Source organism: Prunus persica, chromosome G2 (genome assembly GCF_000346465.2).
Source record: "Prunus persica cultivar Lovell chromosome G2, Prunus_persica_NCBIv2, whole genome shotgun sequence".
NCBI classification, from domain to species: domain Eukaryota; kingdom Viridiplantae; phylum Streptophyta; class Magnoliopsida; order Rosales; family Rosaceae; genus Prunus; species Prunus persica.
This window is the reverse complement of record NC_034010.1, coordinates 606,178-620,523: the sequence shown is the minus strand read 5'-3', so window position 1 is coordinate 620,523 and position 14,346 is coordinate 606,178. Positions and strand designations below refer to the sequence as shown.

At 40.5% G+C, this 14,346-nt stretch overlaps 1 protein-coding gene across 1 annotated transcript; it reads left to right on the top strand.

Annotated features, from left to right (window-relative positions):
- Positions 12,682 to 13,575, top strand: LOC109947084. The gene has a single exon (XM_020556515.1). It carries the CDS (start codon positions 12,682 to 12,684, stop codon positions 13,573 to 13,575), a length of 894 nt encoding a protein of 297 aa, XP_020412104.1.

Genomic DNA, 14,346 nt, shown 5'->3' with positions numbered 1-14,346 from the left:
ACATTAATTGGAGGCTAAGAGCTCACTTTTGATCTCTGTAATTTGTTTTTTTTCGTTTTTGGTCTTTGTAGTCTCAATTCGATCACTTTTACCATTGTAATTTTATAACTGTGGCAATTTACAATAAAGAAATTCTGTCAATTTTATTCACACCGTCAGGTTTATTTATGTCTAATTATACCATTTCTACCATTTTATTCAAGTTAAAACTCTCCATTTTATGTTACGACGCGAATATGGGAATTTGGGTTTAGAGTTCTTCCGTTTGTGTTTTTTTTTTTGGGTGATGAAAACATTATGGGCCTCATTTCATTGTGGTGTTTCTTCTTGGGCTCATTTTAAAATAAAAATATCTGATCTTTTCATTTTTTATTATTTTACTTTTTTTGTCATTGGTCGAAAGAATAGAAAATCGATCATCACATCAAAAAAATTATTGTAAATGTTAGGGCTAATATCAAAATACTCCCTGAATGTTTGGGGTCATTCTCAATATGAGTCCTTAAGTTTCAATTTCATCAATTTACATTCCATTATTTTCAAATCTGATAAATTTAAGGGTTAATTACAGTTTAATACCTCGTGGTTATACCTTTAAGACATGTTAGTCCCTATCTTCTTAATTTTTACAATTACATACCCCGATCTTTTTAATTTGTTACAATATAGTTCCACTGTTAGGGTTTCCGTCAAATCTCTTCGTTAGTTGCCTACGTGGCATTTATGGGTTCCACATTTTGATTTTTTTATATTTAGGTGTAATAAAATATTTATATAATTTTAAAAATCAATTAAAAAATAAGAAAAAAACCCACACCACCCATTTTCTTCACCATCCAATGGAAAAAGAAACAGATCTTCGTCGTGTTTGTCTTCATCGCCAACGTCACACCACCCATTTTCTCCTCAGATCTGAACCTTTTTCTTCTTCTTTGTCAGTTGCAACCTTTTTATCGAGACCCAATTTTCCATAAACTCTTCTTATTTCCCCCATTTTCAAGCAATGGGGAAGCAAAAACTAAACCCTGCAAATTAGTTGAAAGAGAGATGGGGAGGGTCTTCATGGTTAGTATGGTCGTGGGGTGGAGGGGGTGATGGCTTGTTGGGATAGGAAGGGAGAAGAAAAGGGGGAGAAGGTATGGTGGTCATGGGGTGAAATGGGGCGCTAGTTTGGTCGGTTCCGAAGATTTTTGGTTTCTTCTCTTTTTCTTCAATTTTTCCAAAAAAATAATATTTTATTGGGCTAACAACAAAACACACCCTTGATGTTTGGTCATTCTCAATATGGCCACCAAGGTTTCAATTTCACCAATTTACACCCAAATGTTTTAAGATTCGATCAATTTGCACTTTCCGTTAATTTGACTGTCTAGTCTTCTGTTAAATTGATGATGTGGCAATGAGGGACCACTTTTGTGCTTATGTGTCAATAAAAGTAATAAAAAATCATTAAAATGATAAAACATTAATATGATTTTTTAAAAACTAATATTTTTAAAGGGTAATGCTAAGGAGATCATCTATTTGTACCATATTTGTGTACCATCTGATATAGCTGTTGAGTTGGCTATGCCACACTATTAAATGAGTTTTTAACATTTTTAATTTTTAATTACTTTTTTCCCCCATACAGAAACCTAAGAGCCGTTTAGTTTTTCACATCGTTGCTTAGACCTCCTCCCCTACACCTACCTCCTGCCAATCTGCCAGCGATAAGAAATCTTACCGGATGTCTCCCTCAGGCCGACGATTGCTCCCCTTCTCCCAGTTTTTCATGCTTCTATTTTTATTTTAAACGTTTTTTTCCCTTTTCTTCTCAAGGGAATGAAAATAGATTCGGCAATTAGTTGTTCAACGTTGGTGGTTCAATTGGGTAGATATTATATTTGGGTTTGATTGAGTGGCAGTGATGTCAATCTGGTTTGATGGAGTGGTGGTGTTTTTGATTGCGTGCTGGTGGTGGTTCAAGCTCTACGTGTGGTTGAGATTCCAAGCGACTGTGTTTGACGATCTGTGCTGGTGACGTTTGACGGCGGTGGTGTTTAACAGTGTTGGTCGTGGTTAGGTGGTGGTTGTGGTTTGATCAGGTGTAGTTGTCTGTGTTGGTGGTGATGGTTTGACTGGTGGAGGTTATGTTTGAAGATGTTGAATCTGTATTTTCATAATTATAACTAGACTTTTGAATTCGTTTTCAGAAATCAAATTTCAAAAATTGGGACATGGCAGGTGGTTTGTGCAATGGTGGAGTGTTCTTATAGGTAGGCAAAGTAATAGAAAATAGTGGTTAATTTTTTTGTCACTGTCAGATTGAAAAATTCTGGTTTATTGTGGTAGATTAGGGAGAAGATAAGGGAGGAGGAAGAAGAGGAGTTAGGCGAAGAACTAGTTGAAGATACGGGAAACCAAAATTCTCACGTGCTTGGTTTTCTGTAAAGTGAAGGGTAAAAAAAAATAAAAAAAAATAAAAAAAATATTAAAAGCTCATTTAATGATGTGGCAAAGGCAACTCAATAGCCACATCAGATGATACATAAATATGGTACAAATAGATGGTCTCCCTAGCATTACCCATTTTTAAAACATAACTAAAACAAAAACCAAAAAAAAAAAAAAAAAAAAAAACCAAAGTATCTTCTCAACCAGTTATTCTCTTTCTCTCTCTCTCTCCCCCAACCACCTTCTCCGACCCACCTGAAAAATCTGGCGCCAGCCCATCCTAACAAACCCTCCCCGACATCGACCCAACCAAGCCAATCACATATGTATAGGCAATCGCCACGGAACCGACTATGAAGAAGCTTATTGCCTTGTTCACGGCTCAAATTCCAAACCTAGAAGCCAAATGCGACCTAATCGATCTACAAACCTTCCTATTTTTAGATATAGAAAATTCATCGCTCACTCTAACATTGCCTATCTTAATAGCCTGATCCTCTGCTGCTTCGAATTGGGGTTTAGAATCATCATACATCGTATCGAAATAAAGAGCACCAAATAGAGATCAAGAACAATTAGACCTGTCTTTGGGGTTTATCCCCCCTTGTTCACCAAAAAAGAAGAAGAGAAAAGATGAACAATTAGACATAAAAGCACCCAAATCATGATTCACACCAATTTGGCTCGAGGAAGGCTCGATTAGGTGCTTGTGGACCGGAGATGAATCCAATCTCACAATGAATTAACTCAAATGGTCTAACAGACAAAATTGAACTAGCAGAAAAAGGAAGTCGACATTGTTTTGCAAGTGCACAAACATCACAAGCATTATTGGATTTGAAAGGGAAATTGAGCAAATTTTTTGCCATAAAATCTAATCTAGAGGAAGATAGATGCCTTAATTGGCGATGCCACAAGTCGATGGAGGAGGTGACATGAGAACAAGATGGGTGGCTAGCAATGGCAGTGGAGGATTTGAATTTAGGGCTCGGTGTTGTTGACGCCAATGCAACTAAGTAATAAAGTCCGCCTTGTTGTTTACCCAAACCAATCGTCGTCTTCGTCGTCAAGTCCTGCAAAATACACCAATAGAGAAAAAAGGTTATAGAACAATTGAGACCTCTTGTAACTTGACTCACAGACATCAAATCCACCTTAAAAGATAGCACACCAAGCACATTTTTCAAAGAAATAACAGAGTTCAAAGGTAAAGTTCCAGTAAATGTGATTGGAGCTTGTTCTCCACTTGGCATAATAACTGGCGGTAAAATAGTGTTCTGACGACAGTTGACAAGAAAATTTGGAGAATAAGTAATATGATCAGTTGCACCACTATTGAGGATTAATCGATGGAGGCCCAACGGTGCTTGTGACAAACCTGAAGAAGTACCAGCAGCATTGGCCTTAGGATTGGAGGATTGATTTGGCCCTTTATTGTTCATAATCAAGGTCTAAAATATCGGTGATATCGGAAATATCGGTAGTCCAAAAACACGGAAATTTCGATGGAAATATCGGGATATTATCGATATCGATAAAAATTGAATAAAAACCACGGAAATTGTAAGAAAAACTTGGAAATTTTTATTGAAACTTTGGAGGATGCTTATTTAGTCAATTATCTATTAGTTTATCACAAAAAATTGGAAGGAAATGCATTGCATGATGGATTTAACTAATTTAAGTTGATTATATAGCGAGCTGACAAACACTGTGAGTGTAGAAAATATGTAGTAATTAATGAAAGAAGATTAAACACACCACAATCATTTATATATAATAATTTACGATAATATTTTACATTTTATACATTGCATGGTAAGATACATAAATGACTTAGTACCACATAGAGTTCCTATGAGGTTCAAAACTTTCACTATCTTCATCATCTCTATGTGTAGAGTAAGTGTATTGTGAAGAGTAGTCATCGAATGATAAATCCCCAAAATAATTTTGCATGTAATTGTTAACATGCCACCCATATGGATCCGAGATTGGTTGACGCTGTCCATGAGCAAAATCATTTGAAGATTGAGTCTCAGATTCTTTCCATGAGCTGCTCGATTCCTTCCTAAGAGGAATGGGATATGAAGGGTAGGGAAATGGTTGGTTATGAGTATAATCATAGTTACTACTTCCCACTCCAACAGAGTCTGAAGTTATAGATAACGAATCATCTTCTTGACTTGACAAAATCGCCTTGCCTCTTTCTCTACGAGTATAGTCCTTCCCTATGGCACCAATTCCTGGTCCTGCCCGCCTACTCCCATGGTCCTCATCTTGTGTTGCATGCGTGAAGTTTGCCTCACCAGTGAAGGGGCTCATAAATTCAGGAGACAGTCCAACATAGTTTCCATATCCACCACTACCTCCAGCTCCACTATATCCTTCATCATTCCCACCTCTAGTGGTAGGCGAGTCTCCTGATCTTGTACTAGAGCTATCATTAGTATCGGCGGGATCTTGTGGTTGAGTAGGATTGGAAGAAGGAGGAATTCCTTTATTTCTTGGTCTTGGGCGCAAAAGTTCTTCCAAAGAGTCAGCGCTGCTAGATCCCACCTCCTCCTCTAATACTCTTTCTACATTTATCCCTTCATTACGTGCTTCTTCAGCAACTCTTGGAGCTGGGTTGCCTTCATCATCATCTAAATGAAGAGGTCTTATCCATTGATAAAGTTGGTTACCTTCTGTATCATCATCTTCAGCAGCAATATCAAACACATCTAGTGGGTCACCACGGTCGACATGATCTATTTCTGCTTCCTTATCTCGAATTTGAAGCTTCATGTTGTAGTAGCAATAAACTAATTTTTCCAACCTATTATGAGCCAACCTATTTCTTTGCTTTGTGTGAATGAGTGCAAATGTACTCCAATTTCTTTCACAAGCAGATGAGGAAGTTGTTTGTGATAATACTTTGATTGCTAACTTTCTCACAGTTGGTGCATCAGTCCCATACATGATCCACCATTCAGCTGTAATGAAAAATAATGTTGATAAGTCTAATAACTCCAACAAATTCTATTATAAACTGATAGTGAAATATGTTTACACTCACTAGGAGACATTTTTGTTCGAGCAGCAACTGATGTTGGTTCTCCAAAAGTTCTTCTTGCATCTTTAAACCATGTTAGCTGAATTCAATAAATCGTGTTAGTGTAATCCAACAATGTAATTATTATAATTTAAGTAATTGTGTACCTCATTTCCAAATTGGCCAACAGCTGGTGATGCAGGGTCTAATTTAGAATATACTTTGTGTACAGCACGTATAAGGGTACCATCATCTCCAACACCGGGTCTGTATTGGTATCGAGGATTCAAATAATATGCTGGTCAAAGAAACATATACTATAATAAGAAAAATAATACTTATTCAACTAAAGAAATGAATTGCAAATTATGACATAATTTATACCTGCTGCATGCAAATCGTGATATAATGTTTTATACCATCGGTCATCAATTATCTTTATGACCCACCTTGCACCATGTTTTTTTTCCAATTCCTCCTTCACTACACGCATTAACTCATATATTGCCCCCATAGTAGGATACACCTCTGTGTCAACGATCCGTAAAACTTTGTAAAGAGGCTCAAACACTTGGCACACATGTTCTGATTGAGTCCAAAAAGAATGATCAAGCACTATACTTTCCACCATACGACCTGCATTTGAGCGGCTGAAATTGTGGTTGGCCCAATCTTCGCTAGTGAATAGTTGCTTTAACCCTGATTTCTTTTTAAGTAGGCTGTCTAATGCAATATAGTTTGTGGCGAATCGAGTGGTAGCTGGACGAATAATTTCTCCTTTGCAAAATTCACGCATCTTTGCCAACAACCAACCGTGATTGTAAATATAATTTGTGATTGTTCTAGCTCTTTTTATGACATTGGAAATATTCTCTCTCTTCCCCATTGCCTCAAACATGAGATCAATACAATGTGCTGCACATGATGTCCAAAATACATTATGATGCTTCATTAACTTTTTTCCGACTTTGACAAATGCAGAACCGTTGTCGGTCACGACTTGGACAACATTATGCTCTCCCACCTCCATGATCACATCCCTCAATAGTTTGTAAATATACTTGTAGTTCTTTATATGGTCTGAAGCATCAACAGACTTCAAAAAAATTGTCTTTCTCTTTGAGTATACCATGAAGTTTATGATAGACAATCTGGTCGGGCCAGTCCATCCGTCACACATGATTGTGCAACCATTAGTTTCCCACTTTGACCTCAACTTGTTGACATACTCGCTAATGTCTTTATACTCCATTTCCAAATATTTGTTTCTTACCTCATAGGGAGTAGGAGGTTGTACTCCAACACTGGCCTGTTGACATCCCAATACCATATTTTTGAAATGATGTGATGATGCCTTCTCAGCAGGGACATTGTCATAGATAAAGAACTTGCTAATTAGACGCCCCATTCCCTCCTTCACATTACCTCCAGCGAAATAACTCCAAACACTCTTTTGGCGTGCTTTGGATGATTTATATAAACTTGGGGCCATTGGTGGTGTTGGTTGTGATTCCCTAACACTTGCTCCCCGTCTCATCTGTGCACCACCACTTGTCCCGGAAACTTGTGCTCTATTTGGAAGTTTGTGGAGGTGTTCTCTTTCCCATGCTGACTGTTTGGAGGCACGTAATGCTTGTTTAAAATTGCGTCGCTCTTCAGGTCCCATGTCATCATCATATTCATCCTCATCGTCATCATCATCACTGTCAACTGCTTGGCCAATGACTTCTCCTCGTAGTCCAGCTCGAATATTTTCCATTCCATGTGTTTTCTTTTCCTTCTGGTGGTGTTTATTTTTTAACAATGTGGTGATGAATGCCTTCACTTCTGGGGGAACACTATCGCATCGTTGGACATTATTTCCTAGATCTAATCCACTAAGATGATACTTAAGTCGTGTCACTCCACCACTCTTCATTACCCGACCACAATATTTGCAAATTGAGCCATTTTTGTTTCCGTCTATTGGGTCTCCATGTTCCCAAGCCGGATCACGTTTAACAACTCCACTAGACATCTTAAACGTACCTATATTTATTTGTCATAGAAATTATGTAATTATTTTTGGCCAAAAAATATAATAGTGACAGTTATATAAGAGAACCTAAATAATAAAGTTATTCTACGGAAGAATTAAATAGGAAGCAAGGAAAATGATTGTAGGAATTTAAGTAATTACGCAAATAATAATGAATAATAAAACCTAATAATGAATAATAATCCAATTCAGTAATAAAATAATAAATAACATTAAACATATTAAAATTATCCTAGAGAATAATTATACAACATTACTTAATTACTTCAAAGAATTAACATGCAAGTATTATTTGGTTCTCATATCACATGCACCAGTTCACACAAATTTTTTGTTGTTGTATAAATTACAATAACATATATATAAGTTTGTAAACTTACCTTAAATATGAAACTCTTTGTGTAAAGGCCAAATAGAATATGCATGAACCAACAAGAAAACAATAATGAAACAAGTGTAACAAAATGTGATGGAAGCATATAAAGTCTTTAATAATGAATTTAGAGACAATAAATACACATGTAAGTGACCAAATAAAGAATAGAAAAATTAAAAACCACATGTCATTGACTAAGTAATTAATTGACACAATTTAAAATATAATACCACCCTTAAATTTGGAATAGATAATAATAAACATGCAAATTAAATAACAATAATGAATGAGAATAACTTACTATGAACTTGTGGGGAAATTGAGGTTGATAGATGTTGAGAAAAATATGAGCATTATGTTTTGTTTTGGAAAGATGTTGAGAAACAAGAGACGGCATGGTAACCTAACTATATGTATAGAAATATGACTACAACTAATTAGTTAGGTGTGTGGTTGAATGGTGGAGTGAATGAGTTAGTTGAAACGTGGTGAGTAGTTGAAAAGTTGAAACTTGAAAACCAACTTGCATTTAGTTATTATATATATTAGATTACATAGATAATAATCACAAACTGACGACCAGTGCAGTGGTTAAGAGGCTGCCAACTTCGCAAGGGGGCTGGGTTCGAGCCCCAGCGTGCGCAGGTGAGGGAGTTTACATGTTTAATTTTTGAAATTTCATCTCGCGATGTTATCGCGAATATCGCGATATATTGACCATTTGAAGCAGAATATTGAACGAAAATATCGCAACCGAAATATCCTCGAAAATATCGACGAAATTATCGATATATTGACGATAAATGGAAGGTTGTGTGCGAAAATATCGTCTGTCCAAAAAAACGATATTTTCGCCGAAATATCGGCGAAAATATCGGCATTTAATACTATGTTCATAATAGATAATATCTGTTGAAATTGTAGATCAGAGAGTCTATTCATCACCGACTGCATCTCCTGCATTGTTGGACCTTCCTTGACATGATTGACTGAAGAGTGAGCAGTTTGATTTATGTTTCGGATGCCTTGGTGGATACCCATGCAACTTCCAACATGTGTCTCATACATGATGATCCTTGTCCTGGTCGAACGACTAGACCTACGGGTTCATCTCTTCAAACGGCCATGGCTGCAGTCTCAGTTGTCTCACATACATCACCTAAGCTGCGTTATTTTTCTTCTTGAACAATGGAAGAGTAGGCCTGGCGAACATCAGGTAACGGATTCATCAATAAGATCTGCCCTCAGATTACTTTGTAGGACTCATTTAGGCCCATGAGAAATTGCATCAATTGGCGTCGCTTATGATCTGCCCCACAAGAGCAAACGGTGTCATTATAAAACCCAGTTCATCCCATAATCCTTTCAGCTTCGTATAGTATGCCGCAACAGTCATGTAAGCTTGGGAAAGACAAGTGATGTCCCTCTAAATTTGAAAAATACGAAGGGCGTTGCTCTGAGAAAAACAATCCCAAAGGTCTTCCCAAACCTCTTGGGCTGTAGTTAAATATATGACACTATCTGCAAGATCAGGTGTGATTGAATTGAGGATCCACGAGAGAATCATATCGTTGCATCTTCTCCATGAAGCATGATCATCTGGACGGCTCTTGGCAAACGGCATTTTTATTGAACCATCTATAAAACCCAACTTGGATTTAGCGTTTAAAGAGATGGTCATGGCTTGGCACCAGGTCGAATAATTATCACCACTGAGAGGCTTGGAAATAAGGACCAATCCTGGATGATCGGAATGGTAGAGAAAAAAAGGATCGACGGCATTATTCTTGCCTTCATTGTTCTTATCTTCCTTCGAAGATTACTCGCGCTCCATGATGAGGAGCAATGGTAGAGGAAAGAAAAATTGAGACGGCAAAAGAAGCAGAAAGCTAGGGTATGTCTTCCTGCTCTGATACCATGTAAAATAGGGAAGAAAGATATTTGCCTGAATGAATTTCATTGAGTCTGAGAGTGTAACTTTATACACGAGATTTCCTACAATGATGCTAAGCCATTCTAGGAATCTAAATTACAATAGGTAAAGAAATATTCTACAGCATACAATTAATATATTTGTTTCCTAATCCATCCTGTGAACATTAGGAAATCATTGACCTTCTTAACACTTATTGGGGCACAGAACCTCCTTGGCTTGGCTGTCCCTGTAGAATTTAAATTTTTGGGATTTTTAATTAGTGTTGAGATTCCTGGGAATTGGCAGAGTTGAAGAAAGGGAGGAGATGAAGGGGAGAGAGATCAAGTTAACGTCAGTTTAGAAATTTATTTATTTATTTTAAAAAATCGAAATTTATGTAAGTTTGATGTGTTATATTTTAAGTCATTAGTTAGGGCTCAAATGAAATGAAATGCGGAAAAATGCGTGGACTCAATGCAGAGGCTCGGAATCCTGTAATATATATAAAGCAAAAGGCAGAGAATTGTGAAACATTCAAAATACCAGAAAATCTCTTGGTTAATTAAAACATTAAGAATTGAAATTATTAATTAAACGAGAATAATATGGTAAATTTATTTATTTTATATTAAAAAATTTAAATTTAAAAATAAAATCAGATAATAAGTTATACTTTTATGAAACACAACTATCCATATTATCTTTTCTTAATTTTTAAAATAAATAAAAAACTAATTGGCACATACCTCAGCATGTGCTAAGGGACTAATTATATATTATAAGAGAAATTGTCCAGATGTATTGTAATTGGAATTAAAGACTTCAATATCTTTGAACCGCGTGGTCCTACATATGTCTATTTATCCACAACATCAGCCTTCTAGGAAGTTTACATGTTGAATTTATCATCAGGATTTCATATTTCAATGGCAAACAGAAGAAGTTTATGTTAGAATTACTCAAACTTCAGCTTTGACGCAGCCAATTAGCTTTTCCCCTCCACCAGAAACATCCTATTAATTATATATAATATAATGTATTGTAAGTAGAATATTCTAGACTCATGTTATAACTTAGTGGCTGGAAAACATTTTGAGATGTCGGTTACCACCGAACACGTGGATGAAATCGATACTGATCAACGGACCTCTTCGGCATGCTACCTACCGAAGCCATCTATTTTGGCCTCTTTCACCAGCAGACACGTGCCATGCTCACAATCCATGCCCAGAGTCCCACATCGAAAATATGAAAACAGTGCACACCTCCCAAGGCCTATATAAGGAGACCCATATCCCCAAAAGGGGGAAATCAGAACTAACGGTACGCTATCGTGTGATCTGTCAGTTAAACTTTACTAAATCCGTACTTACTTAAGCATCGGAGAGCCTTCGGCCGGTACCACACCGGTACCCAAGGATTTACCGAACGTATCCTTTTGTAGGTACATATCGTTCTGAAGCAGAACGCTTACCGAAGACAGTCACCTACCGAAGGATTAATTTAACTAAGTTGACGAATCACGTGCTGAACCACTTTTTCGCATCAACAGTTTGGTGCCGTCTGTGGGAAACCGAAAAATTATCAACCCACTATCTCCTAAACACATGGGGACCACTTCAATACCTACGTTCTTAGCGCTAGAGGGAGGACCGTTCGGAAGGCAGAGCGGAGCTAGCCCAGCGCTACCTCCAGGCACTCCCTTCGGAAACGCCCCCGCTACCCAAACAACCGCCGAAGCCGAGCTGGCAGCTCAAATCGCAACCTTACGGAAGGACATGGCGAGGCTTCAGGAACACAACAACTTTCTTTCGTCCAAAGTGGACGAAACCCAGCAGCTGCTCCACCAGCAGCACACGCAGAACATCCAGATAACTCACTCTTTCGAAAGCATGCAGACCCCTCATGGGGGGAAGAAACACGATAAGGCAGCGATGGCAACGCCCGCTCCTTCCAAACAATTGGTGGTCCCGCCACCCATGGATCAGCCACATGTCCCGAAGAAGGTCTACACCGATTGTCGACATCGGATCAATGATCGGGAGGCAGAGAGACAGAGGTCTCTGATCAGGATGAGCGCCCGACTAAGGGATTCACGGATGAGGGTCCTGGGGGACAAGTCGCCCATTCGGAAAGTGAGGGGGTTGGGCCCTGAAGAGGAGTCGGAATCCGAGTACATCCCGTCCGGGACGCAAACGTCCACCTACCGTTCGGCAACACATTCGCGGAACTCGGAGGTTAACCCACTCAACCTACAGAGGCGAACAGAAGACTTCGATTCCGAGGAAATCCCTAGCCGAGACCCCGCTGTACGACTCCTTTTTCAAAGAATCCAGAAAATGGAGAACGACAACGCCCGCTCCCAGGGGCCAGAGTGGGGAAAGCTTCGACCGGGGCCATTTACCAGGCGCATCCGGGACTCTCGGCAGGATCGAGAAGGGCAGCAGCTTCGGATACCGTTCTATACGGGAACGGAAGACCCCTTAACCCACCTCCACTCATTTCAGTCCGCCATAGGATGCAAGGGCTTGAGCGATGAAGGGCAGTGCCTGCTATTCCCGTCCTCCCTTACCGGGGCAGCCCTGAACTGGTTCTACCGGTTAGAGCCAGAAACGGTAGACTCCTTCGACGAACTGAAGCAGATCTTCCTCAACCACTTCATGATTCAAACGGACCGTCTTTACTCTGCCGATGATCTGTACACGATTCGGCAAGGAGAGGACGAACCGTTGAGAGAGTACGCGGCACGTTTCAGTCACGAGTACTCAAGGTGTTCGGAAACAGACGACAGGGCAGCCTACGGCGCCTTTAAGAATGGCCTTCGGTCCTCACACTTCCGATACCTAGTACACAGCAGCAACTAGCGCACGTATGACGAACTGATGAAGCAAGCGGCAATCCACGCCAAGGCCGAATACTTCAACTCGAAGCCCACGGCTTCGGCACCACGAGAAAACGCCGAATCAAGTGCTTATCCGGCAAAGGCGACATCCTACGGGAGAACCGACACATACTCGGCGGGCCATAAGAGAAAGGACAACCCCGCCGATCGAAGAGAACCCTCGAAGAAAGGGAAAGGGCGGTACGGTCGCAACGACCACCGAGCACCCCTTCCGAATAATGACCAAGCCAATGAAGTCTTCACCCTGTTAAACACTACCTACGAGGCCGTCCTGATGAACGAACATGGAATAATACCGAAGCCGAATGCCCGAAGACCAAATCGGCAAGACAACCGAGATACCGGTAAATTCTGCCGATACCACCAGCACAACAGCCATAATACAGAAGACTGTATAAGCCTGAGGAAAATTGTTGAGCGATTGATCAGAGAAGGGAAGCTGGATCAGTACATCGCCCGGCAGCCAACGGCGCCGGTGCCGAATCCGGTTCTCCAGATAAACATGATAAGCACTATTAGCAGTGGCCCCACCATCGCAGGAATGAGCAACCGATCGATAAAGCAATATGTGCGAGCCGCACAGTTTCCTCAGGTGTTCGGCATAGAGCTTAATCGGCACCAGGAAATTCTGAAAGTTCGTTGGGAGCTAATCACATTCTGCGAGGAGGAGGAAGAAGGCGTCCTCTATCCCCATGACGACCCAATGATCATCCGGGCAGAAATCGCAAACTACGACGTAGGGAGGGTGCTGATCGATATCGGGAGTTCGGTGAACGTGATTTTTTCCGAAGCTTTCCGAGGGATGGGAATAAAGGACTGCCAGGTAAACCGGCAGTTGACACCTTTGTTAAGTTTCTCCGGCGATTTGGTCTAACGATCGATAGCGTGAAACTACCCATCACCTTCGGCACCGCGCCAAGGAAAACGACGGTATACGATCAATTCCTCATCGTTGATTGCCCGACGGCCTACAACGTCATAGTTGGACGAACGACACTCACCATGGTCAAAGCGCATCTTTCCCCCCACATGCTACGGATGAAGTTCCCAACCCCCTACGGCACGGGGGCTGTCCGGGGAAATCAGCTAAGCGCTCGGACTTGCTACGCCACGGCACTTAAGTCAACCACTGTCCAAGTACCCGACGAGACCATGTCTGTCCAGGGAATACCGAACGGTACGGGACCCGTTGACGACCCCAGGGATGAGTCCCCGACTCCACACACACAACCTGCCGAAGAACTGGAAACGATAACCCTGAATGACGAGCAGCCCGATCGTCGGGTTAAGATCGGCACCAGACTCACCCCTAACCTCCGAGCGCAGTTCATAGACTTCTTACGGCCTCATTCGGAAGTATTTGCGTGGTCTTACGAGGATATGCCCGGCATAGATCCTGAGGTCATCAGCCACAAACTCAGCATCTCCCCCGCATATAAGCCTGTAAGACAGAAGCGCCGTTCGTATGATGCCGAACGATACGAAGCAATGCGCACAGAGGTTAACAAACTTCAAACCATCGGCTTCATCAGGGAAACTACGTATCCGGTATGGCTGGCAAACTCGGTGATGGTCCGGAAGGGTACAGGCGGGTGGCGGATGTGCCAAGACTATACCGATCTGAATAAGGCCTGCCCGAAGGACA

Coding starts and splice junctions, on each gene's coding strand:
- LOC109947084 (XM_020556515.1), top strand. CDS start 12,682: ATGAAGCAAGCGGCAATCCACGCCAAGGCCGAATACTTCAACTCGAAG.